Here is a 24,808-nt window from a genome sequence, read left to right as displayed (position 1 = left end):
CCTTCACTCTTTGGGTGCTAGTCTTGTACTTAAGAGAAATAGTACAGCAAAACTACAGATTAGCATGGTTTGTAAACATACTTTGCACAACCCTTAAAGTGAAGCCCTTTCAATCTACTATACTCAACCCTTCTTTTGTTAGTATTACACAGGACAAAACCCAGGATCACTTTTACTTTAGGGGTGATTGCCTTCAGTTTCTTGGGCATGAAATACTTTTTAAATCTAGCCATGAATGTTGTAAAAGAGCAACACCTTGAAACTGTAATACAGACTGCAAAAGAAACTCATCAGGCTCGGTTTACAGACCCAGAACATGTAGTGTGGATAATACACAAACCAGCTTCACTAGCACACAAAAGGTGTGCAGCAGAAACAAATCTGTTGGAGGTGGAAGGTGATGTCCACCTTTATTTAAAAAAACAGCACAAGTTTATTTATACATTTAAGTTTCAAAGGCTGTCGTTCCACGTACACTTTGAAAGACGACAGGTTTATTCCATGCTGAAATTAAGAAAATGTTTCGGCCTTCTTCAGGTGTGAAGAATACAAGGCAGTAAGCAAAGGTAATGGAGCAGGAGAACAAAGGGTGGGAGAGAGGAAGAGTGAGAGGTGGGAGCAGGGGGACAGAAAGAGAGGCTAATCAAGAGGTGTGAAAACAGGGTAGGTGTAGAGAGGTATGAAATGAAACCTCCAATGAATGGAGAAAATGTAGACTTATCAGTGAGAGAAGGGGGAAGGTGTGATCCTAGCTGTAGGATAATTTGGGTTGCTGTAGCTTGGGAATGTATGAGGTCTGAAAACTGTCTTTGAGAACACAGAGGGAGAGATTAGAGTGGTCGTGGCTGTCAGAGGTGAAATGAGAAACAATGGGCTTGGAGAGATCTTTAAATCTTCACAGCCCTGCCGTGTTCTGTGAAGCGATCTCCGAGTCTCCTTCCAGTTTCTAAAAAAAAAAAAAAATATATAGATGGCTGGGCATTTACGGCAAGAGATACAGTAAATAAGGTTGCTGGAGGTACAAGATGCCATCTGGGTGATCCAGAATTGTCCAGAGGGGCCTCGAATGAGTGTGGTGTTAGATGTGTAAGACTATTTTCAGTGTACACCCTAACCTATGGTTTCCATAGATCATGCAGGTGTACAGCAGTGGTCTGTACTCAGGCCTGCCCATGTTAGGGCAAGCACATTACTGTACACACCACTAAAACCATTACTCCGTCACAGCTCGTCGATGTCACTTGGCCAATTCAGATGCAGACCATGAACGAGACCTTCCAGCTCATGTCCACACCGACGACCAGAGCAGCTTTCAAGAAGCAGGTGCGAGAGAGCCAGGCCACAGACGACAATTACACATGGCTGGGCTATTACCGCCAACGCCTGCACCCCAACTACCTGCAGGGGAGCAGCGGGCTGCTGGCCACCTTCGCCCTCACCGCCCAGGCGCCCATGTACCACAGCTTCAACCGCAACGTCTGGTTCCTCAACCACGTGACCATGGTGCACGCGAAGACGACCAGCAACTGCACTGCCCCCACAGACGTCTATGTGGTCGCCGGGGTCGTGCCCGAGCAGGGGGTCGGCGCGAGGGTCAGCCGGCCGGCTTTTGTGTGGACGGCCACGTGCTGTGCCGGCAGGAGCTACTCCATTGCTTTCTTCGGGGAGGGGGACCCCCTGGAGCCCACCATTGTCGAAGTGGAAGTGAGCACCCTCGAGAGCCGGCTCAGCCATCACTACACGGGGAGGGTGACTATATTTCCTGGAGGGTGCAGCTAATACCAGCCAGCCAGTTTTAAAAGGCTTGCTTGCACTGCTACAAATGCTTTTGCACCCCCCCAAAAAAAAAAAAAAAAAAAAACCCATGATGTGCAACACTCATGCCTTGGCAGCTCAAGGGGTGGCATGGAATAGCATTACATTAGCAGTCCTGTGGTAGGTCACCTTCAAGGTGAGAGAGTTTCCATTGCAATAGGTTGGAAAACATGAATAAAGTGAACCAATAAAAAAAACAGTCTCCACTCAGTTAGCACTCAGACTACCTCTTAACACTTATAGAGGTGTGATGGTAGCATGCCATTGGCACACTTTTTGGCTCAGTTATTTAACTCTAGAACCTTCCTTTTTCTGCACTTTTCCTCTTACCGGTGTACTCAAGCCCAAGATGTATTAAGATGCAGGTTGGAACAAGATTTACAACTGCATTCCTTTTTAAGGATGCAAAACTAGCAATCAAGTCCTTAACGGGCTTAAGGAGTCACCCTACACATTTCCCCGTCCTAAGGTTAGCCCATTATAAGCAGTAGCTCTAGGAATATCGATGATCATGCATTAAAGGCAAATCAGGTTATTTTTATTCAAGTAAAAATCACTACAGAAAGAGCACATACTCCACTGGCTTCGCATGCAGCTAAAATCTCAGAGTTAAACTAAAAAGGGGAACCAATTTAACAGCTATGATTGTTTTTCCCAAAAGGCAGGATACTGCCTTTAAAACATTTGTGTGCATTCCCTGGAGAAATAAAAAATTTAAAAAAAGTAAAAAGTTAAAAGTGTAGAATCAGTGTCCTCACAAGGCCAGTCCTGGGGAGAAATAAAAACATGTAAGCAAACTGCATTTTGCAGAGAGAATGGCCCTATATAGAATTGGGCAACTCTTTTTTTTTTTAAATGGAAGACATCTCAAAGCACAATAGAGGTTTGCAAACCAAGATGGTAGTGGATTCAAAGTGGCCAAACATGTAGAACGGACCAAGAGGGATGAGGGTAGTGTTCATTATACAGTTACTGGTCAGGGGCTTACAGGCTATGTGGATAACCCAACTCTGCACCGCTGCTTATTACAATGTTAAAAGGATTTAAAAAAAAAAGTAGTACAAGACATGGTTTCCCTCACATATAAAACCAAGCAGGAAAACAAGTCAAATTTTGGATTACCTTACTTTCTCCAAGGAAGCGTCCTGGGAGCTCGGAGCCCAGGAGGGATGCAGGTGCTGGAATCAGATCTGGAGTGCAGGAAACAGGACTTACTGTCTTAGACCAATGCCAACTCCAGAACTAACAAGTGACAGACTGCGGGGGTGGGGTTAAAAAGCATGCTAGGGTTCTTCACTGGACTGGGAGGTCCATTCCACTCCTATGCTCTTTACAGCTTCTGAATGTAGATGGTCACACAACTAAAGTGCCATTACTTCTCATCCAACTAAAGCAGTATTTTTACTGGTCCATAAACACCCATCACTGAAGGGCACAGTGCATTTTACAGTTTAACTTAAAACTTTGTCAGACTTGTCCTCTTGGGCAGCTGAAATTTAACATTACTAGTTTAACATTGCTAGTTTAGATACTAGCAAGTTAGGAAAACGTTAAGAATTTCTTTCAAAAGAAAGAAATTGACGACCTTCTTTGAGCCACCCAGTCATATCACAACTTCAGGGAGTCAAAGCAATTGTCAAGAATCATTATGGACTCCAACATGGCAAAGGGCTCTTGCAGATCTTCACACCCAGGCTGCATCACGGATAGTTAGACTTACTTGACTTCCTTTGAACCAGATGCTGATGCTCCCCAGATAAAGGTCTCCTGCTGCTCATCAAGCTCTGAAACACAAGGATAGTCAGATGTCAAAGGCGGTCTACTATACACTATCTCGGATCGCTATCCTTTCACACATCCAGAACTAGACAAGACTAGAGTGACTGAAGTGCCTCAGGCTGGAAAATGCCAAGTAGTTAACATCTTGGGAGTTCACAGGTCAACAATCTTCAATACTACAAGTGTTCAGGGTCCACTATGCCAGTACTTAATTCACCCTTATTCACAGAGATCAGTAACAGGACACTCGCAACTGCATTTTTAGGACCTTCCCAAGATACAGATTTGAAATTAAGCCTTAGTGCTGGCTATTTCTACACCAAGCATCTCAATATTCCCCCCCCCAAACCAATGACAGAAATAGTTTTGTAGCACACCCATTAATGTTTGAAGGCCAATTGGGACCTAACAGGTCATGGAGTTCTCCAGGTTCAAGGCTTTCAAGCCCAGTTTACACATCTTAACATATACTGTACATGCAAAAAAAAAAAAAAAGGGTTTGTCTAGCTACCTTCCTCCCAGTTCTCCTCGCTTTCAGGTGGCTGCCAGGAGCTCACAGGAACTTTCAGCTTGCTTGGCACTTCAGTGTGGTCTGCTTGGAAGACGTTGTGGAGCTTAGCCCAGATTGAGTCTCACTTGCCACAAATATTAAGCAATAAGGCCAATGCCGAGGAAATCAGCCCTGTGATATACAGGTCTAATACAATTAGAGAGCAAATCAGTGCAACGTATTCTAGACAAGTTTAAGACGCACTGAAATGGCTTGCCAAGTATTTGTTAAACTAATTTCTAATGGGAAATTAGTTCATGCTAGTTAAGGGTTCAAGCAGGCAGCTGCTGTGGACCAGAAGGTCTGGACGCCATGTTATAAAAAGCACAATGCTACAACCGAGAGCTCGAAAGAGGGTTCACTAGATTCTTTCAAGATCCAGCAGTACTTCCTACAATTTAAAGGAGCATTAAGTGCCAATCAGATTGAAGATCATTCAGGGAGGCTGGATACAAGGGCCAAGTTTAAGATCTGGAGTGCTTTATCCAATGAGGCTGATGAAAGTAGTGCATTCCCTTTTATGAACATCTTGCATCAAAGGAGGGAGGGACTGGAACAAACCGTCTAGTCGTACTTAAAAGGGATCCGATTCATGAGAATCAGATTTCACCTGACTAGTTCCCCGACCCTCCCTATACAACCTCTGCAATAAATGTTTCTGATGAGCAATGAGAAATATGGACCTCTTAATCTCAGAATATAAGGGGTTATAAATGAGAAGACCATCCAGCCCCTCTAGCCTACCCATTAGTAACCAATGAATCAAATAATTGTATCTAGCCATTTCTTGAAAGAAACTGGGATCCTGTAGGTATTTAACTTTTCAACACTCCCTCAACTTACGATCATCCAGATTAACAGTGCGCCCATCAGTACAGTTGGCAATGTGGTGGGCAAGCTCGTTTGGTAGGAGCAAGTGCTGAGCATTGAAAGGACAGGTCTTCAGCTTACTGGCTAGCTCTGGGTGGTTCTGGGGGAAAAAGGTCAAGGCAGAGTTAAAGCCCACCAATAATGCTCACTGCTTTTGAGTAAAAGCAGTCACTGCAAGCATGAGCCCAGAAGTACAACCCTAAAGCTGATAAGACAGCTCTCACAAAAGCCACTGCACAGTGTGCAGAATCAGTGTGCTGGTTACAGAAAGCTTCAGAGCAGACGTACCACTGCACTTTCAAGGCAATAAGGACCTGGCCACTGGGACTACAGGCATGAATAAAGGGAAGCCTGGAGATTTCCCTGTAGAATGCAACTCATTTAATAAGACATGGTAGATGTTGCAATTCCTTTAACTTCCACAAGCCACAGCACAGGGGGGTACTCTGGAGAAAAGCAGGGTTGTACAGGAGTCTTTGAGCCTGCCTGGCTATTTAATGAGATGTAAAAGGCCTGTAAATGGTGTTGCATAAATGCATCACACCAAGCAGAAAACACTCTGGCCCAGATACCCACAGATACAGCCAGTCACAAGGCTCATGTTAAAAGACTAATGCATTCAGACATTTAAGAGGAGTGTCCTACTCTAAATGCTGCCTGGCAACTGAATTTCAGGACCCATGATGAAGAGGACGAGGAGAAAACTGATCATTTTCAAGTCTCACACCAACGAGCTCTAACAGAAGCAGTGGTCATAAGTCTGCCATCATCCGATGGTATGCGACACCAGTAGCTAATGAGGACGCCAGGATAAACATGATTGATGTTCTGGAGTGAGGAGCAGCAGGGGTGCAATTCAGTCATGCAATTAAGCCACATTAAGTGCAAAGTACAGCACTTTAAACACCTCTGGTGTTTAACACAGCCAACAGCACCCAGAAACCCACCTTCCTGCACTTGTTAAAGTGGTAGGGGACGCGGCAGGCCCGGATCCAGTGATTCTTGTCATAGGGACACTGGACAAGCTTGTCAGGATCGGCAGTATCGGAGCCGTCAACTAAGAGGAAAAAGAGTCATTCAGAACAAAGGCAAGGCAAGTCCTAGCTACAGATACTGGGGCTTCTGCCATCTAAAAAGAAGGCAGCCTTGAAGTGACCAGCAGCCACATCACCCTGCAACTCAACTGGCAGCCCACTGAAGCCAAGTAGGGTTGAGCTTGGCCAGTACCTGGATGGGAGAGCTCCTGAGAAGGAAATAAGGTTGCTGCTGGAAGAGGTGTTAGTGGAGCCAGTAGGTGGTGCTCACCCTGCATGGGCCCTAATGCCACAGTAAAGTGATGGGGACGCTATACTGTACGAGACAAAACAGAGGTCCTGAATCACAGAGGTCCTTAAAAACCCCACGTAGTTTCTCAAAGAGTAGGGGTGTTATGGCCAGGACACCTGGGCATTTCCTCCCCCAGTCCTCAACAGTAATGGTCTCCTAATAACTGGCTTCACTCTGTTCTCCTTCCCACTAATAGCTGATGTGTGGTGGATGTACCAAGACACCGTGGCTGGCATCACATCAGCCAGGGGGACTGCACCTGGTGGTGGTAAAGATCTTTGAGTGGAGTTCCCAGAAAAGCACTATACAAGTACAAGGGAATTACTGAAATGACATGTCACCTCCCCATAGCACACTGTGAATTAAATGGCAATAAAGGAAGTCTTCAAGGACACATCACCCCCAGGAGCTGGTCCCAAACCAGCAGAACCACTGCACCTCGCCCACAGTCGTTGATTGAGTCAGCAGGTCCCATCCCCCCCGAGCAGGAAGGTCCGTTGTTCCATTGGGCCGACATGTCTTGGAGCGTCTCGGGGTCAGTCACCTGCCAGTACCAGAATTTAACACCTAAACAGAAGCTGATAAGGGCAAGAGACGGAAAGCCTGCTCAACAACACCTGCGGCACATGCACACAGCATACCGGTAACCAGAGGACAACACTGGTTTTTAGATCTCGGGTTTTGGCCAAAAAAAGCAAATCACTTAGTGACTTTAAACTCCGAACAGACTTCCAAAATGTTACCAGAGGCTCTATTTCAAGAACAATGAATTCCTACTTTTAATAACGCATAAAGCCTAGCAGTGCCGGGTTTCAGAACACAGCAGATGCCCGCGACGTTACCAGCTGTGCGAGTGTACAACGAACACTTACAGGTCTTTAATCACCAGTCAGTGGCTGGAATAAGCCTGGTGAGGAGGTTCTTAAATGCAACCGGCCTGGCTTATTAAACCAAAATCAAGTACAAGTACCTGAAAACGCATAGTTTGGGTTCCCTAGTTCTTACGCGGAGCAGAAGACCTCGACAGGTTGGGAGAACTCCAGGAAGATGTTCGCATGACAAACCGCAGGAGCGAGGGTTAACAAAGGTACCCGTTTTCCAAATGGACTTAAAAGCCGAATTTGGGTCGCATTAACCCCTCGGCTGTCCCTGCAGGCCTGAACTAGCCCAACACTGGGCGAACCCGCTGAACACTAGATGTACAAATGGGCAAGGAAATATTTACAGCTACAAAATTGTTACGGTGCAATGTTGAACCATTTTGAGCCACGTTTATCTGTCGATAGGCCATGCAGTACCCAGAACCCTGATCCACAAGGTAATAGGCTTCATAACCCCACTTAAATTATAAAGTGACATAGCAAAGTGCGTAAAAAAAAGGATTACTTTAAAAAAAAAATAATTTGGTATAAAAACGAGTTAACGGTTTCGGTAACACGCAGGAACCATCACTCAACGGCCGAGCAAGAAGAAAAGTGAAATAATTTCCTGACATACTATAAATATTACTTTAACATGTAAATGTTGAATTACCAACAATGTTTAAAAGACAAATCCCATACTTACGGTTCAGCCACGCCGCAAAACAAGATTTCGCACAGCTACCTTCTACTGTTCTGGCAGCCCGCGTCCACTCAATTTTAAAGGGCTCAGAAGCTACGTCATCACTCGGGGCCTTCCAAACAGCCCAATTGGCCTGCTCGGTTACAAGCCCCTCCCCTTATACCGGTGCCCCGCTGTTCCGGGTTTGCGCATGTGCTAAACTCAAATTACGCGTTCAAGTAATAGGTTTATTCCATGCTGAAAAAAAGAAGAAAGAGAACACAACGTTTCGGCCGTGGAGCCTTCTTCAGGTGTGAGAAAGACAGGGCAGTAGGCAAAGGTAAAGTAGCGGGAGAACAAAGGTTGGGAGGGAGGAGGAGTGAGAGGCGGCCCTGTCTCTCTCACACCTGAAGAAGGTTCCACGGCCGAAACGTTGTGTTCTCTTTCTTCTTTTTTTCAGCATGGAATAAACCTATTATTTGTTCCTTTGCAGCCTACGCATGCTGACGCAGCTACCCACCTCAAATTATGCGTTGTTTGTTTAAGTGACAAGAGTTCAGTACCAAGTGTGTAATATGCAGTGGCACCTTACACCTTAACCTAAAGTTAACGGTTAACAGTACTTGTGCAGCTGTATTGACTAAGGTCAAGCCAACAGGGTGTATAGTTAGTATTATAATATAAACACTATATTAATACTTACGGATTAGGTGTGATTGACGATTAGTTCGTAGGATCATTAAATATAAGGGTAATTGATGCTTTAATCTGATGCTTTAACTGCTGTTCGTGGGGGATCCCCGAGTCCTGGTTTCAGCTCCAAGTTCCTAATTACGGGTTAATTGATTTCAGCTCTGCATTTTGGACATAGTCGTTAATTTGCTTTCAGCTCTTAAAAGGCCGAGTGAAAATTGTAAATTATACTAACCATGTACCGGGCGGCCCTCATGCGGGTGCGCACACCCAGCTAGACGTCGGCAGAAGGACTTTATGGGCCGTTTGATACAGTATCATTTACACCTGTGTCTGTTAATCATACACCTATCACGTAGCATCATCTCTTGAGTCAGAAACAGCGGCTAGCAAGTTCAGATGAGGCTGTGTCCAGTTCTGTGTGCCGAAATTGATAGAAGCAGTACCCTTACAGCAAGGTATTTTTGGAAATGCGGGAGTTAAGTACAGAAACAAGTTAACCGAAAGTTAACATGCAAGCATATTAATTAAGGTAATACAATTAGCATTAACTATTCATAGCAAGACTGAAAACCAGCAGAACATCTTCCCCTCCCTATTCCTTGTTGTCTACCCGCTCATCCCATACAAAAACAAACGCGCGTAAATGTTACTTTACTGTAGGACACGCTCGTGTTCACGAAGGTATACGGTAGTACCGGTATAGCGGAAGTTTCTCCTCCGACTCGATGGCAGCCGCGTTTCCGGCGGTTCGCCCCTGCAGAGGTGCCCTTACCAAGATGGCGCTGTCCAGGACGGGGATGTGCTGTGGCTCGGCTGCTATGTTACTGTACGGAATGCGAACTAATGTGGTCCTGGTGGGCGCCACATCTTTAACGTTAGCTTCCAGACAACTGAGGTATTGTATTTTGGATCGGGGTTTGCAAGCCCATTAAACGCCACGTGTGTACACCTTAATACTGAAAATGTTGCTGTTACCTATCTTCCCTTCCTGTACGGAATAAGAACACTTCATAGTAGTAATTAAAATCCGATCTAACATCGCTGGTTATTTAATGCATGCTATTTATCAGTGTAGATGTATAGGACTATCTTCGCTGTCATCGGCAGCGATGAACGGCGAAATCTTTTGCTTCAAAGCAACCAAGACAACATACTAACGGTTTAAATTGGTTTCCAGTTAGCTCTGGGAACGTCACACGAATCAAGTATCTGATGATCGTTGCTACGCGTTTAGACATCGCATTCAAGGTCAGTTGAAGTGACATAGTAGCTCTTAAATATCCTTCTCCTCTTGCTGTCCGGGAGGCTGGACCGATACCGGCGCCTTTACACTGCGCGGTTTTTGAATCGGTAGCGAACAAGATAAGGTGCTAAACGAACTGATCACCCCCCAAGGCCCTTTAGGGTGTGTTGTTAGAAGTTGCCTCGTAAGCGTGACAATGCGAAGTGTGTCGTCCGTTTGCGTGGGCAACCGACATGTTCTCCAGACAGCAGCACATTCCTCTTTGAAGTCGATCTGCTACATTCTGAGCATACCGCCGACATAAGATGGAGGCAGAATGTCGCCTGAGGCTCCCAGACCATCACTCGCCCAGGCACCCTTCTCTGTTCCCTTTCCCTTGGGGGTCTGTTTTGTTTCACCTGCTTGTGGGGCGCCCTGAGGTTGTACCCGATTACGAAAATGTCGGGAGGGGATTGTGGGTAGGACGATTTGTGTTCGTTGCTCAGGGGCAAAACAAAATATGAAATCCTCAAAAACCTTTGCAGTTACATAGTACTTTGCATCCCAAAGGAATCGATTGCATTACATAGAGGAGGGAACTCACTTTTGTTTCACTACTTGGTAGAACAGGAGGAGCAGTACGAAATTGCTTCACCAGTTGAATTCTGGGAGAATTGTAGCTAGATCTGACCTTGCCTGCACAGAGTGCAATGGCACCCAGGACACTGGGATTAGCAGCCCTGCTCTTTAGAAAACAGGTCGTCATGCCTCACCTCAGTATTTCATCCAAAGGATGACACCTCCTGCAGTAAAGAGTCCCCAGTCACCACAAGGGGGACATGGGTTTGGGAATACTGGTTCAGAAGAAAGAGTGCCCCCTGCTGGTCCACGAACACCACCTGCAGCAGCAACCTGGTTTAATTTATGAGGTCCTCCCTATCACTGATCTGTCCCAGCCCTGCTTAGCAGATGGTGGTAATGCTGGTGCCCCTGGCTTAAATGCAATGGCACTAGTTGAAAATGTACAAAACTATTTTAACTTTTTTTTTTTACAAAACACCTCCTGTGTTCCTTTAATTCAACTGTTCCTGTCCCCTACCCCTCTTTCTCTCGCCCTCTGTGTGGTGTCAGGCTTGCAGGGCTGTGGCACTGCCAGTACTCCACCAAAGCCAAGCAGAGCCTGAGCCGGCGGGTCTTGAAGCGACTGAAAAGGGCCAATGAGAAGTACGAGCACTTCCTGCGCAGGCGTTTTCCCCGCTTCCACCTGCTCTATCACACCTTCATGACAGGTGAGTCCCCCCCAGACACCTGCTTCCACCTGCTCTATCACACCTTCATGACAGGTGAGTCCCCCCCAGACACCTGCTTCCACCTGCTCTATCACACCTTCATGACAGGTGAGTCCCCCCCAGACACCTGCTTCCACCTGCTCTATCACACCTTCATGACAGGTGAGTCCCCCCCAGACACCTGCTTCCACCTGCTCTATCACACCTTCATGACAGGTGAGTCCCCCCCAGACACCTGCTTCCACCTGCTCTATCACACCTTCATGACAGGTGAGTCTCCAGACACCTGCTTCCACCTGCTCTATCACACCTTCATGACAGGTGAGTCCCCCCCAGACACCTGCTTCCACCTGCTCTATCACACCTTCATGACAGGTGAGTCCCCCCCAGACACCTGCTTCCACCTGCTCTATCACACCTTCATGACAGGTGAGTCCCCCCCAGACACCTGCTTCCACCTGTTCTATCACACCTTCATGACAGGTGAGTCCCCCCCCAGACACCTGCTTCCACCTGTTCTATAATAATTAATAATAAGAACTCCTTACACTTATATAGCGCTTTTCTGGGCACTCCACTCAAAGCGCTTTACAGGTAATGGGGACTCCCCTCCACCACCACCACCAATGTGCAGCCCCACCTGGATGATGTGATGGCAGCCATAGTGTGCCAGAACGCTCACCAAACACCAGCTCTCAGTGGGGAGGAGAGCAGAGTGATGGAGCCAGTTCAGAGATGGGGATTATTAGGAGGCCATGATTGGTAGGGGCCAATGGGAAATTTGGCCAGGATGCCGGGGTTACACCCCAATTATTTTCAAGAGATGCCCCTGGGATTTTTCATGACCAAAGAGAGTGGGGACCTCAGTTTTACGTCTCATCTGAAGGACGGCGCCTGTTTACAGTATAGTGTCCCCGTCACTATACTGGGGCATTAGGACCGACACAGACCGCAGGGTGAGCGCCCCCTGCTGGGCCCACTAACACCTCTTCCAGCAGCAACCTTAGTCTTTCCCAGGAGGTCTCCCATCCAGGTACTGACCAGGCTCACACCTGCTGAGCTTCAGGGGGCTGCCAGTGGTGAGTTGCAGAGTGATATGGCTGCTATCACACCTTCAGGACAGGTGAGTCCCACTAGCCTCCCCCGCAGGGCCATGATGGGGCTCATCTCAGAACCTTCTTGTGTTACTAATCATTTGCTATTCAGATGCTTTTCAGGAATCTTTATCCTTGAATCAGACCCACCCTACCCCTTATGTGATCTCCTATCTATTCCTCAGGAATTTCACTGACACGCTTGTCTCCGGCAAAGTTAGTTGCTGTATATTATCTTTATTCCTAAGCTGTTACGGAACCAATAGTTTTGGCTTTAATAAACTTCCCTGAGGTAATTAACTGATTTAGCAAAAGATGAGCAATTCCCATAGTACCCCCCTCCAGCCCAGAGTGGACCCATCGCTCATGGGGATTAATGTCAGTTCATTAATGGAATGTCGACCCCCCCAGGATTCCGGCTTCTCTTCCGAGACGTCAAGGAGATCCAGAGGATCAAGGCAAAGAACCTGAGCTTCCAGCAGCTGCCATACCGGGACATGGAGACCCTCAGGCAGGTGAGTCCGGGGCCCCCTGCTGGCCATCGCTCGGAGTGCCCTCAGTCAGTGCCATGTGTGTAATTCATAGTCTTTGGTTGTTTTGATTTTTCTTTGGAATCTCCAATTTCTAATCGACTTCAAGTTCAAGTTTATTCTCATTATACTCATACACAGGTATATGGTATAAAGAAATGCTATTTAGCTAGCTCTCAGCTCTGCGGTAAGTAGTACAAAAAACAACAACACAATTGTATAAGAAAAGGAAGACAGACACAACAGGCAATGTGCAGAACAACAACAGGTAACAGGTTACGTGCAAAACAGTCATTTTCCATGTTACCTGAAATTATTTTCAATGTGTTACGTTTAGGTTTTATACATTATTGCACATACAAGGTTATTTCTGTGGATAAAATATTTCCAGATGCACTTAACCCCTGTAGTAGTTAGGCTACTGTAAGACACACCCACTCATGAAGAAGGCGTCCACAGCATCCAGTCTCCTGTCCCTCCTCTTCCTGCAGAGAGGACATCATTCTGCCTCTCCAGCAGTGTGGGTGACGCACACTGACTGGGTGTCTCTGGTTTCCCTCATGTCATTACTCTGCCCTTGTGTGTGGATTCTCTTCCTGCCGCCAGCTGTCCAGAACACGAACATCTAATCCTGATCTCAACTCCCCTTTCTTGTCCTCCTCTTTCCTGTCCCCTACCTGTCTCCCTCTCCCTCCTCTCCCTCACGTCTCTCCCTCTCCCTCTCCCTCACCGGTCTCCCTCTCCCTCCTCCTCTCTCCTGTCCCTCACCTGTCTCCCTCTCCCTCCTCCTCTCTCCTGTCCCTCACCTGTCTCCCTCTCCCTCCTCCTCTCTCCTCTCCCTCCTCCTGTCTCCTGTCCCCTACCCGTCTCCCTCTCCCTCACCTCTCTCCATCTCCCTCACCTCTCTCCATCTCCCTCCTCCTCTCCTCCTGTCTCCCTGTCGTGCTCCTCTCTCTCAGTTCCGCAGGGACATCGTTAAGGCTGCTCCATTGGTGCTGATCTCCATCCCACCCTTTGCGAACTACCTGGTCTTCGTGCTCATGTGAGTGTGTCCCCGCTGCAAGGCCTGGTGCATTACCTCCGGGGGTGCTTTGGGTTTTGAGGGTAAATTGCTGCAGGTTCTTTCTGTTGCCTTGCTATGGATCTCTGTGTCGGCCCCCTGCGGCCCTCAGGTCCCTCTCTCTGGAAACGGAAGAGCTGGGCGCAGGAAGGTTCTCTTCCTCCCCTCGGCAGGTACCTGTTTCCCCGGCAGCTCCTGATCAGGCACTTCTGGACGCCGCAGCAGCAGCTGGAGTTCCAGCAGATCTACCACCGCCAGCGGGCGCAGCAGTGCCCGGCGATCCTCGGGAGGCTGGCAAGAGAGGTGCCCTGCGTCACCAACAAGCCACTGCAGAGCCAGCTGCTGCACCTGTGCAACAAGGTACCCAGCGCCTGGGCAGCCCGGCCGAGCCCCGTGGTCAGCGCCTGGGCAGCCCGAGACTGAGTCCCGCTGTCCTCTGTGTCCAGGTTCAGAGCGGCGCCCACCCCAGCGTGTCGGAGATCCAGGCTGTCCGCAGGCTCTTCGCCGGACCACCCCTGGGGATGAATCGGCTAGATGCTGAGCACATGGTGAGCCAGCAGGGGGCGATAGTCAATACTCGCTTAAATGCAGCTCCCCTTTTTTACTTTCCCCTCTCTCTCTCCTTTTTCTGAAATGTGCAGTTCCTGTTCATGCTAGTGCTGCCTGTTCTGGAGCCATTAAAATCAACATTTATTGGTTTTGTTAAAATCTCAATCTCAATCTCAATCTCTGTTTCGATTAAATAAATCTCTGAGAAAGTTATTTCTCTGTGTTCCCCCCCTCTCTCTCTCACTGTGTGCTCCCCCCTCTCTCTCTCTCACTGTGTTCCCGTCTCTCTGTCTCCCCACAGAGGTTACTCTGCTCCCAGCTCTTCCTCACGCCCCGCCTCCCGGCTGTCCTGATTCGCCACCGCCTCTGGGACCACGCCTCCAAGCTGCTGCATCTGGACCGTGCTCTGAGCATGCTGGGATTGCACCAGCTGACTGACCCGGAGCTCCGTCAGGTCAGTGAACACACCTGTTCTGACCGTCTTCTGTGTTTTCCTTCCGGAACCTGCCAGCCTGTGCAGTGGATTGCGAATTTGATACATATTTCTATGGATTTCATGTAATTTGCTTCAGGAGTTTCATCCTTCATGTGTCTCTGTGAACCTTGGTGCTTTGCTGTCTGTTGCTCTGTTCCCTGTTAGTCTGGGTTGCATCCTTTTAATAAGGAATGTGCTGAAACGTCCAGGAAATGGTCAATTTATAAACCAGGACACCAGGAACATGGTCTTGGAATCTTAGGAAATGCACTACCTTTGGTGTTTATTTTGAAAGAAATCTCAGATTGTTGTTGATTGTTGTCATTCTGTGCAGTGGCTCAGAAACTACAGAAGGGCACAATTTCAGACTGTGACCCGAGCCCAGCAATGTCTGCCAGATGTTCTGATTTGCCACAACATAGCTCCAATGCTGGCCTGTTAGCCTGTGACTGACTGTGGTTGACCTGTTGTGTCTTGATTATAACGCCCTGCCCGTCGCTTGGCCAGGCCTGTTACCTGCGGGGGCTCGACTCTACCTGTCTCAGCACTAACGAGTGCAGGGAGTGGCTCTATCAGTGGCTGCAGCTCACCACGCACCTCAAAGGTCAGTATCTCATCGAGAACGGGACACAGGCGCACTCGCCACATCTCTACGGAAGATCAAACACTCACCTAGCAGTAAAACACAAACTGATATCGGCTCTTGGGGCGTGCTTCCATATGACTTATTTCTGTGCTGTTTCTGTAACCCTGTCTAGAGTTGCTAATGAGCACTCGTCGATTATCCCCCTCTCTGACCTCTTTCTGCTTTCGCTCTCTCTCCACCTCCTTTCTTTCTCAGTCTCGGAGGCCTCTCTCCTGCTGCACAGCATGGTTCTCCTTTCCATCAACTACCCCAGGGGCGCGGGACGCCTGTGAGAGAGAGGCCGTTCCCAGTCCGCCAGGCCGTCCCTGTCCGCGCCCACCCGTTCTTGGCTGAGGGGCGACGCCAGACCCCCCCCCCCCCAGGGCACTCTGACACAGGGACCAGCTCTGAGAGGAAGCCGCTCAGCCCAGTAAATGCGCCCAAGGGCGACGAGAGAGAGGCCCCCCTGCAGTCCGCGTGACCGTCTGGGAGTTCGTGCCTGCCGCCCAGATGGCACCACCGGCCTGCCGCTCTGGCACCACAAAAGGGCAGCACAGAGGAGGAAGGTGGCACAGATCTGGGACCAGCGGCGGATGACAGGAAGAGAGCCGCCCGCAGACAGAAAGATAATGGGGGGTGCCGGGGCGGCCCACCTAAGGGACAAGCCATGCCACACTGCTGGAAAGGGGGGTGGCTGAAGGGGACCTTGGCTCGGCTGCAGCCAGCAAGTCGCCTGTGAGGCGCGAGGCGCACTGCTCTGAGACCTCGGGCTCCAGGGGCCGTGAGACGCCTTGATCTCGGGGTGGTGCATCTTATTGTTTCCAAAAAAACCTCTTAAGGTTGCCCACCTGCCTGGGAACAGCCGATTACAGCATGGGTGTTTTTCACAACTGTGTCCCCCCCGGACCGCACGCAGGGGAGAACGTGGAACGTGGAAGAGTAGAGCTGCTTTTTTTTTTTGCTGCAAAACAACCACGCCCACCCTCTTTCTCCTCCATTCCTGACCTCGCTTGAAATCAAGTCTGTCTGCTTTCACAGAGGCCCAGCGTGTCCGTGCCTGGCAGTCTGCTGCCGGACCACTCGGCTCTGCGTCCCCCTCGGTGGCTGACTCTGCTCATAGACCCCCCCCCCCCAACATCCCCAGCAAAGTAGCCCCTGAGAAAAGCTCCTAAAGGGGGATTGAGCTTGTCACTGGGGAGCACGTTAGTGTGGCACGCCGGTCGTTGTTCTCCCAATGTCAAGGCAGAGGAACCTGGTGTTTCTTCTTGCTGGAATGGTTCCTCAGCCCGAGCGAATGAAAACCTGAAGCAGCAGCAGCAGCAGTGTCCGGGCTGAGACAGCGGCGAGGGTGAAAAGGACGTCAGCACACGGAAACCAAGACTCTCCCAGCATTCCTGCGCCCGTCTGCCACACAGAAACTGCTTCGGCAGCTGTCAGAAAGGGGGCGCCGTTAACGGAGGTCCATTGCAGAGTCCATTGACAGTGTTAAACCTACAGATGTGATTGAGCTTGGGGCTTTTCAGACAACTTCACCGTGATTTCATATTTCATGAAATGTCACTGTAGAACTGTGTACTTGCAATCGACAACAAGATGACTGAATCACGTGCTAAAACTGCTTGTTAAAGGAGAACGCAAAACAATCTTGTGATCTTTTTATTTATTTATCGACTAATGTGTACTCCACATGCGTCTTTATTGCGTAGGGATGGCGGTAGCTCACGCTGCTGGAAACTGCACAGCACAGGGACACACGGCTGCAGGTCACGCAGTGCCGTTAGTCTCTGGAGAGAATCCCTGCGGCAGGGACGCGCTTTGGGCTTGTGCCGTTTGTTAAAATCTCCCCCTGTCTGCGTCGAATAAGGTGGTCACCCTGGAGCAGGAATCTACCCATACAGGGCCAGGTCCTCCGCCGTTTCTAGCTGCAAAGGCAGGCTGGGCACGGCGGGGCGTGTCCGTACCGCAGGTCCGGTTCAGTGGCCCGCGACGCCACTGTCCTCGCTGCCTTCTCCCGCTCCTCGGAATCCGGTGGCATTTCGGAAAAGTGAAAAGGCAGGAATTCCCCAGCGGCGTGTTGTGCTGTTCCCTACTTTCTTTCTGGGAAAATGGTGGGGGGTATTTGTGCGAATAAACTGGCTCTCAGTGCTCTGTGCCCTCTTCCCCGACATGCGTGCCAACGAGTCAGTTGTGCCTTGTTGGTGTACAGAACAGTACAGCACGTTTTCTGTTGGGTGGGGCTTGACTTTTACCCCCAGACACAGTACTTTTTTTAAAAGTCAATAAGCATAATGATGTATAGGAGAAAAGGTGGAGAGCTGAACGGGAGCCAGTGGAAAGGTCCTGGAATGCGAGACTCTCCTTTCGCACATCTCTGACACGTCGGACATGAAACGGAGAAATCGTTAAGACGCTGTGTGAGCCTTTCGCAATAAATGTTCCTCAGTGTTTTTTTTTAGGAACCCAAGTTTGAGTCATAGACAAACGCAGCCCAACAGATTATTTTCACAACAGAGAAACAAACCCCGAGTACGAGACGCAGAATGTACACTAGGGGGAAGTGCGTTTATGATTTTACACAAAGAGGTGTGGGGGTGTGCAACAGGCTAACCAGTTTTGCCGTTGAAGCCGATACTCTGGCTCCCCTCAAGAAACGGCTGGATGAGATCATCGGCTCAATTAGCTACTAGAAGTCAAACAACGAGCCGAATGACTTCGTTTGTTATCGGCCTTACGGAGGTGGGGAGGGGGGGTTATATTTCAAATCTAGGGAACACAAAAAATACTTTGCCCAGCACACTCCTAAAAACGCCATGCCAGCAGCGAACACACACCGCTTTGAACTCGACTGAAAGACGAGAAAGACACTCGGCGGGTTTTCGCTGCAGAGACGAAGTTCCTGTTTCTCTGCTTTCTGCGTCTGAGAAAATTTGGAAAAGTCCGCCCCTTCCCTCCGGGGGAAACGAGCCTCTTCTCGAGCAATGTGACCAGAAGTAGCGTCCGTGTCCACACAGCCTGCGGGCCCGGAGCTGCACCTCTGTCCTGATGCGGATCCGTGGCTCCTCTCGCTCCTTCGTCGGACTGCGGCCGGATGAGATCACGGCGGCGAGTAAGTAGGGGCTTCCGTCCGCCGGGTACGACTTCGGTGTGTGCGCAAAACAGCGACCAAACTCCGCTCCCCCCCGCAGACCTGCCGAGAGGCGTTTCGGCTTTATCTTGAAGTTTCTGAAAATGACCTGATTTGTACCTCTGAACAGTAGTGAGAAGATACACAAGCGTCTTTCGTGTGGAGTGTCCTGGCCATACCGGCTTCACGTACGGAAGCCCTCGCGTGGAATAACCTCTGTTCATCAGCGACGTTACAATACCGGTAATTCTGTTGTGTTTTAAAGGCATGTCGGATCGGTTGTTTTGTAAGTCCGATCATAGTCGTTTGATGCAGTATAGTCTTTGTTACACGGAAAATAAACATCTTTAAGCTTCGGTGGAGGGGAGAGACTCCGACACACGAATAATGTATCATGTTCGTAAAAGGTCGTTACTTATTTCTAGAAATAGGAGTAGAAGTCGCGTTTCTTTTCTTTAGTATAATTGTCATAATAGTGTAACTTAAATTGTAACAAGTAATGATTTCGTTTAAAAGAAGACGAGAATAAGTTGCCGTCTCGGTGTATTCCTAAAATTGTCGACAGTAACACAGTAGCATTATTATATTAATAAGAATTCCGACCAGACTGATCCTGGGGAAAAAAAATCAAACCCTCACCTTGGTTTGAGAGCCAAGTCAACACTCAGGGGGTGTTCATTGCTTCAGGAGATGTTGCTTTGACCGATACTCATAAAAAAAAAATCATTTCAACCCATCCAGCGTTTACCCACTACACGGACCCACAATGAGGTTTACGTTTATTGGACGCAACTGGAAACTATGTGGAGGTGCATTTCAATCTGGAAACAAAACACAGGAGGCGCTTCTTTACACAAAGAGTGGCGGGAGTGTGGAACAGCCTGCCCAGTCAATGTCGTTGAAGCCACGTTTCTTTCAAGACACTGCAGGAGGAGGATTAATTAGGTGCTGAGCAGGTAAGCGAGCTGGGCGGGCTATATGGAACGGGGAGCCCTGCGAGATCGAGCACCTGCAGGGATGGAGCACAGAAATTATCAGCTATCGGCTTGAAACCTTTTCCAGCCCTGTGCTGGCACTGTGTTGGCTGGGTTTCCTCCCACGCTGCCACGCCACACCAGACTGAAAGGAGGGAGAAACTCTCTGGGCTCCTGCGGGCTGAACACCTGTGAGAGCTTTGCCCTGGGTTCGAGACGAAGCGATCGTCAGTGCCGGCAGCCGGGAGGAGGGGTGCAGCCTTTCGTCCTCCCTCTCGCGAGCTGCCGTTTGTGGCACGTTCTCTGTGCTTCTCACACGCTCTGCACCTGGCTGTCCAAAACCAGTTCTATATTTACACTTCCCCCCGGCCCGCCTGTAACTGTCTCTCTGTCCCGAAACAGCTTCCCCCTTCTGGCCGCAGCCAAGACGCTGGGGGCTTTCCTTCTGTCAGGATCGCACTGCGCCAAGAGCCCTCAGGACAGCGGCTCACGTCCCAAACGAGAGAGGGGTCACGGGACTTGTCTGACAGAAGCAGATGGATGTGCCTTCTTAGCGAAATAATTATCCGCCCGCCCATTCTCTAACCCCGCTTCTGGCAGTGCAGGGTCATGGAACACCCAGAGGCTGTCCTGGCAAGCAGTGGGCACAAGGCAGGGTACACCCTGGACAGGACGCCAGTCCATCGCAGGGCACACACAGACACACGCGTGGACACACCCACACCAGGGCCAATCGTTCCTTCCGGTGTGGTTTTGTTTTGTGGGAGGAAACTGGAGCACCCGGAGAAAACCCACATGACCACAGGGAGAACATGCAAACTCCACCCAGACAGCACCCCAGGTCTGGACCTGCGAGGTAGCGATGCTGTCCACTGCGCCAGCGCTCCTCCCCCTCCCCGTGATATAATGAGTCAAATATCAGGAAGGGAATGAGAACTCCACCTCCAGGGCTGGAGATGCCCAGGTCTCTTCTGAGACAAGCCCAGTGAAAGGCGATGTGGTTTGTAGAGGGTGTGGAGCCGGTGTGCTCTGGGGAGGAGAGGTGCTGACTCAGGCTGAGCTTGGAGATGTGTGGAATCTCACATCAGGTCACCCTGGTCCTGGGGACACACACCCTGGTCTCATTCCAGCCCAGCTCTTTGCTTCACTGATGCCCTAACTGGACTAACAAGTTGCTAGTTTTTCTTCTGCTCCAAAGCTGGTCTTGAGTTACTAAAGAAACACAGAGGTTAAAGGGCAACACCCCTCGTGTAGGGGCTGACAATTAAAGAGCTCATATTTATCTCATTATTAGGGCAATTAAAAGATGCAGTCATCTAACTGAGAGATCTGCTGGAAAGAAAAGGCGTCTGGATGAGATTCTGGCGTCGATTAACTACTAATTACTAAACAAGCTGGAAGGGACGAACAGCCTCCTCTCATTCGGAACTGTTCTAATTGTAGAACATTTCACAGCCTTGAGTGATTGAACTTCATGCTTTTCTAACAGATCTGCTCATCAGCTTCACCGCGTCGGTCAGTTTGCAGCAGTTCTGGGCAACGGGGAGGGGGGGGAGGGATCTTTCCCGATGGATCAAGGCTTTGGAAGGCTCTCCCAAAGGGCGTCGGAGACACGTGTCAATATGTCACCGTTCACATGTCCAGTTGCAGGAGGACAATTCAAGGATGAAGCCGTGGAGCTGAAGGAGCTTTCACAGTGGCAGGTTCTGGGATTGTCTGAACGGGCCGGCGCTGGTCCGGGATCTCCTCAGCCGTCTGCAGGACAGTGATGACGTAGGGCAGGGGTGGCTGGGCGGTGTGCCTGAAAGGGCTGAATCTGTGCCAGAAGCGTGGGGTCTTTTCCTCGAGTGGACGGACCTGCGGACTGCGTCTCGCCGGACAAGGACAACCCCCGACGCGGGGAGTTTTAGCACGTCCTCGTGCTCCATCTGCAGCAGGGCCCGCCGAGCCAGTGCGCTTGGCGAAACGGATCATCCTGTCTGCAGGGCCGAAGGTGCTTTACCCAGGGTGGGCACGGGGGCCTGCCGACAAAGCCCAGACCTCCAGCAGGAGCTCCAGCCCGCCATGACACAGCCAGCCTCAGTTCCCCAGCAGTGCGCCACTTCCTCTTTCACAATCCGCTGTCACGGGCCGTTGCGTCCAGCTGTAAATCTGCAGCATTGTTTGTGTTCCCTGTCGTTAAATAGCAACTTCCCTCTTGCCTATTAAAGGTCAGTGTTATCAATGCAACTGATACCGCGCAGTGTAAAATAACAAAATTGCAATGTATCTTTTTAAAAAATACACTGGGCCTATAAAAGGTTCCCTGGCCACTTAAGAAAGCTTGCACATGAAAGGAGGCTGTTCAGCCCTTGACGCCCCTTTTGGTTTTTAATAGCTAATTAAACCAAGGATTGAACTGGCTGCTTCGCCAAGGAAACCAGGGTATTGTGTGTACTGGCTAGGGGTCTTAACTCCACTGGCCGGCCTTTACCAATCATGTCCTCCCAATAATCCCCAACTGTGAACTGGCTTCATCCCTCTGTTCTCCTCCCCACGGATAGCTGGTGTGTGGGGAGCGTTCTGGCGCACTATGGCTGCTGTTGCATCATCCAGGTGGCGCTGCACATTGGTGGTTGTGGAGGGGAGTCCCCATTACCTGTAAAGCGCTTTGAATGGAGTGTCCAGAAAAGAGATTTGTAAGTGTAAAGACTATTTTTATGATGGGTTTCAATGTGGCAGCTGGGCAGCTTGTTCTACACCCCCACCACTCTTTGTGTAAAGAACTCTTTTCAGCCCCAAGTGTGCATCCATGTACTGTCCCTGTGTCCTGGGATTCCTGTTCTCCCCTTGATCCTCAGGTGGTCCACTGGCTCTTTGATCCAGAACAGGACTGGCAGAGGGTCGCTAGGATGTACAGGGGTTAGAGAAGTCGGGGCTACCGCTGCGCCCCTGAACAGCATTGTCTCTGTGCCCTGTTCGTCTCTTCCAGCTGGGGCGCAATGGAGGAGGCCTACGAAGAGCTGTACCAGCAGTTTATCCGACTTCGCGACATCTGCCTCCAGCAAGCCGCTCTCCTGCAGCGACTGACGTCTGCCCAGGGACGGCCCAGCGGTAAGATCGTCCCTGCTGAAGCCTGACGCGACTGTCCATCTCCGCCACGGAGGGCTGGGGGCTGCTTCCCGTGTCCTTGTGCTCTCAGCTTGTACCCTCTCCTGATAAAGCCTGAGATGGGACAATATTGGAGTATTTGTACTGGTCTCGTTTGCCAGCACTGCCCCTGGAAGTTCTTGTTGTCAAGGAAAAGGGTGCAGAGAGCTTGAGGAAACTGCCACCTGTGCCCGGGCCGACATACACATACGAACCTCCAGCCTTCGAGCATGTAGTTGTCCTCTGGTGTGTGTGGGCCCAGGAACCCGTTTCCTGTCTCCTCCTGCTACACCGTCATCATCATCAGGATTCACTCTCTTCTGTTCTCTCCATCCCCCAGCTTCCTCAACAGCCCCCCGCGCTGACTCTGGCGCCCCCGCCTCCATCCCTGTTCAGTGCACGGAACAGGAGAGGCGCCTCATCGAAGGCCCCTTTCCCCAGACCCCCACTGTGGCAGCAGTGACGACGGCGCCCCCTCCTGGCCAGACGAGGAGGTGCAGCCCAGGGGTGGGAGCGAATGGGGACGATCACTGCCTCCTGCTTGAACGAATACCCAGACTGCAGCTCGGCACACGCCAGCAGGCGGGGGTCCCTGATCCCACCCAGCTGGCCACAGTGCCCCATGGGCCAGATGGCATGGGGGATAACCTGATGAAAAGAATTACGGCGCCCTCCAGTGGAGCAGGGTGGTCACCGCAAGCAGATGAGTGGGCAGGGCCCAGCCAGTTCTACAATGCGACGGGGGCCTTGTGCAGCACAGAGGCAAACACAGAAGACCAGCAGACACGAGCAGAGCGGATCAGCAAGGTAAGGCCCATGAACGTCACACCTGTAGCTTCAAAGCCAGGAGCTGGAGAGCAGAATCCACAGTTTATTGCTTGCTAGGTTATTAGGGTTTAAATATTTGCTTATTTCGCTCATGTCGATATGTTCTCAAGGTCTCTTTATCATTTAAGATTTCGTACTAAACTGCCTGTGTGTTGCCTCTCTCTCAGATGCCTTGGATGATGAGCTCCTTCCTGGACAGCGACCTCCTCAGTCGGGGGGGCCTGCTGCTGTCGGAGGTCACGCTCAACTCCCAGGTGTGCGAGTTCTGCCAAGCGGTGTTCCCCAGCGACACCACCACTCGGGGGGAGTTCCTCCGGCACCTCACGGCGCACGTCACCTAGCCGCCCCCCCCCACCCCCGCACGGCGAGCGGCCGGCTGTAGGACAACCTGCAGCACGAGCAGGGAGTAGCGGAGTTAGGGCTCAGGATGTGCTGAACGGCCCCTGGATGTGTGCAGCTGTAACTCTGATCCAAACCAGTGCTGTCAAACTGCTCCTCAAGGGCCGGCCCAGTGCCTTCTGCTGCTCTCTCTGCAGTCGCCACCTCTCTTCCAAACCTTACCTGGCGGCTGTGGAGGGGAAGGGAGGGGCTGGTGTGGAAGTCGCATATTTGTTACAATTCTGCACCAAGGCAGGAGTGGAATTGGGTGGAAGCTGCTGCACAGACACTGGGACCATGAGCAACAACGCAGTCCATGCATGTAGCACGACCGTCACACGAGCTGTGGTTGAACCTGCTCTCCCCTAGATGGAGCCAGCCTACAGCTTGTGCGTTTTGATCTCCCATCTTGGCAACCTTAATAAGAAGGCATTCATTAACTGTTTCCCCAGTTTATGTAAGAAAATATAACATTTGCAGCCAACGGTTTGCTTATGAGTAAACTACTAATATTCCCTTGATTACAGCTATGTTGATCTGTTTGTTATGATTTTCAGAGCTTTTTTGTGGGCAATTTTAAAAAAATGTGAAAGGGGCGATTGGTGGTACTGTGCGAACTACTAAATTTGTAAAGCACGCTCTTCTTTTCACCTGCACTTTGGAATTTGGTGCCCTCCTGTCTGTAAATTGTGCTGGAATGCTTTGGGAAGGCAAGGAATTCCACTAAAAAGTATTTGCAGGAAGGCATGCAGGAAGGCATCCAGTAACGCCTCAGTTTGGCACAGCCCTAATAAATACGAATCTGGGAATCCTGCCCGTTTCCAGCTGTTAGCTTTTAGAGACGGTGTTGAAAGGTTATGTAAATAAAATGCCCAGGGAGGTCAGTGCAGCAGCCATGAACACAGTCCAGAGACACTTGATCTTAGCCAGAAGGGGCAGAAGCGTTGGTGGTA

At 50.0% G+C, this 24,808-nt stretch overlaps 3 protein-coding genes across 10 annotated transcripts; 2 read left to right on the top strand and 1 right to left on the bottom strand.

The window, feature by feature from the left end:
* Positions 1–2,331: 2,331 nt before the first annotated feature.
* LOC102691595 (gametocyte-specific factor 1) lies at positions 2,332–8,762 on the bottom strand. Of its 4 annotated transcripts, none has more exons than XM_015344175.2 (8): positions 8,586–8,762; positions 6,779–6,884; positions 5,962–6,071; positions 4,988–5,114; positions 4,106–4,189; positions 3,536–3,599; positions 2,938–3,005; positions 2,332–2,583 (listed from the first exon to the last, which is right to left on the bottom strand). In XM_015344175.2, the coding sequence occupies exons 2-7, from the start codon at positions 6,855–6,857 to the stop codon at positions 2,939–2,941; spliced, it is 531 nt and encodes a 176-aa protein (XP_015199661.1). In that variant the 5' UTR covers positions 6,858–6,884; positions 8,586–8,762; the 3' UTR covers positions 2,332–2,583; position 2,938. The 4 variants fall into 4 exon arrangements, with proteins under 4 accessions (XP_015199661.1, XP_015199659.1, XP_069035401.1 ...); XM_015344173.2 differs by lacking the exon at positions 8,586–8,762 and adding an exon at positions 7,907–8,009; XM_069179300.1 differs by lacking the exon at positions 8,586–8,762 and adding an exon at positions 7,907–8,009 and having other exon boundaries at positions 4,106–4,186.
* Positions 8,763–9,326: 564 nt separating this feature from the next.
* Positions 9,327–17,065, top strand: letmd1 (LETM1 domain containing 1). Of its 3 annotated transcripts, XM_069178997.1 has the most exons (9): positions 9,327–9,473; positions 10,932–11,089; positions 12,595–12,698; positions 13,673–13,755; positions 13,947–14,133; positions 14,220–14,321; positions 14,624–14,776; positions 15,305–15,401; positions 15,639–17,065. In XM_069178997.1, the coding sequence occupies exons 1-9, from the start codon at positions 9,355–9,357 to the stop codon at positions 15,713–15,715; spliced, it is 1,080 nt and encodes a 359-aa protein (XP_069035098.1). In that variant the 5' UTR covers positions 9,327–9,354; the 3' UTR covers positions 15,716–17,065. The 3 variants fall into 3 exon arrangements, with proteins under 3 accessions (XP_069035098.1, XP_069035074.1, XP_069035122.1); XM_069178973.1 differs by lacking the exons at positions 9,327–9,473; positions 10,932–11,089 and adding an exon at positions 11,103–11,518; XM_069179021.1 differs by lacking the exons at positions 9,327–9,473; positions 10,932–11,089 and adding an exon at positions 11,555–11,572.
* Positions 17,066–17,149: 84 nt separating this feature from the next.
* On the top strand, positions 17,150–24,376 carry LOC102691194 (uncharacterized). Of its 3 annotated transcripts, XM_015344165.2 has the most exons (5): positions 17,150–18,528; positions 18,677–18,789; positions 22,492–22,613; positions 22,990–23,456; positions 23,645–24,376. In XM_015344165.2, the coding sequence occupies exons 3-5, from the start codon at positions 22,502–22,504 to the stop codon at positions 23,816–23,818; spliced, it is 753 nt and encodes a 250-aa protein (XP_015199651.2). In that variant the 5' UTR covers positions 17,150–18,528; positions 18,677–18,789; positions 22,492–22,501; the 3' UTR covers positions 23,819–24,376. The 3 variants fall into 3 exon arrangements, with proteins under 3 accessions (XP_015199651.2, XP_015199650.2, XP_015199654.2); XM_015344164.2 differs by lacking the exon at positions 18,677–18,789; XM_015344168.2 differs by lacking the exons at positions 17,150–18,528; positions 18,677–18,789 and adding an exon at positions 22,064–22,198.
* The last annotated feature ends 432 nt before the right edge of the window (positions 24,377–24,808 follow it).

Source organism: Lepisosteus oculatus, chromosome 1 (assembly GCF_040954835.1).
Source record: "Lepisosteus oculatus isolate fLepOcu1 chromosome 1, fLepOcu1.hap2, whole genome shotgun sequence".
Lineage (NCBI taxonomy): Eukaryota > Metazoa > Chordata > Actinopteri > Semionotiformes > Lepisosteidae > Lepisosteus > Lepisosteus oculatus.
The sequence above is the reverse complement of the archived record's forward strand: the minus strand, read 5'-3'. Positions and strand labels throughout refer to the sequence as shown.

Excerpts from the sequence above, each read along its gene's own strand:
- LOC102691595 (XM_015344175.2), bottom strand. The coding sequence starts at position 6,857 with ATGTCGGCCCAATGGAACAACGGACCTTCCTGCTCGGGGGGGATGGGA. Across the intron at positions 6,072-6,778 it reads AATCAACGACTGTGGGCGAG|TTGACGGCTCCGATACTGCC; the intron begins GTGCAGTGGTTC and ends TTTTCCTCTTAG. Across the intron at positions 4,190-4,987 it reads CACTGTTAATCTGGATGATC|CAGACCACACTGAAGTGCCA; the intron begins GTAAGTTGAGGG and ends ACGTCTTCCAAG.
- letmd1 (XM_069178973.1), top strand. The coding sequence starts at position 11,137 with ATGACAGGTGAGTCCCCCCCAGACACCTGCTTCCACCTGCTCTATCAC. Across the intron at positions 14,134-14,219 it reads TGCTGCACCTGTGCAACAAG|GTTCAGAGCGGCGCCCACCC; the intron begins GTACCCAGCGCC and ends CTCTGTGTCCAG. Across the intron at positions 14,322-14,623 it reads GGCTAGATGCTGAGCACATG|AGGTTACTCTGCTCCCAGCT; the intron begins GTGAGCCAGCAG and ends GTCTCCCCACAG.
- LOC102691194 (XM_015344164.2), top strand. The coding sequence starts at position 22,502 with ATGGAGGAGGCCTACGAAGAGCTGTACCAGCAGTTTATCCGACTTCGC. Across the intron at positions 22,614-22,989 it reads TGCCCAGGGACGGCCCAGCG|CTTCCTCAACAGCCCCCCGC; the intron begins GTAAGATCGTCC and ends TCCATCCCCCAG. Across the intron at positions 23,457-23,644 it reads GAGCAGAGCGGATCAGCAAG|ATGCCTTGGATGATGAGCTC; the intron begins GTAAGGCCCATG and ends CCTCTCTCTCAG.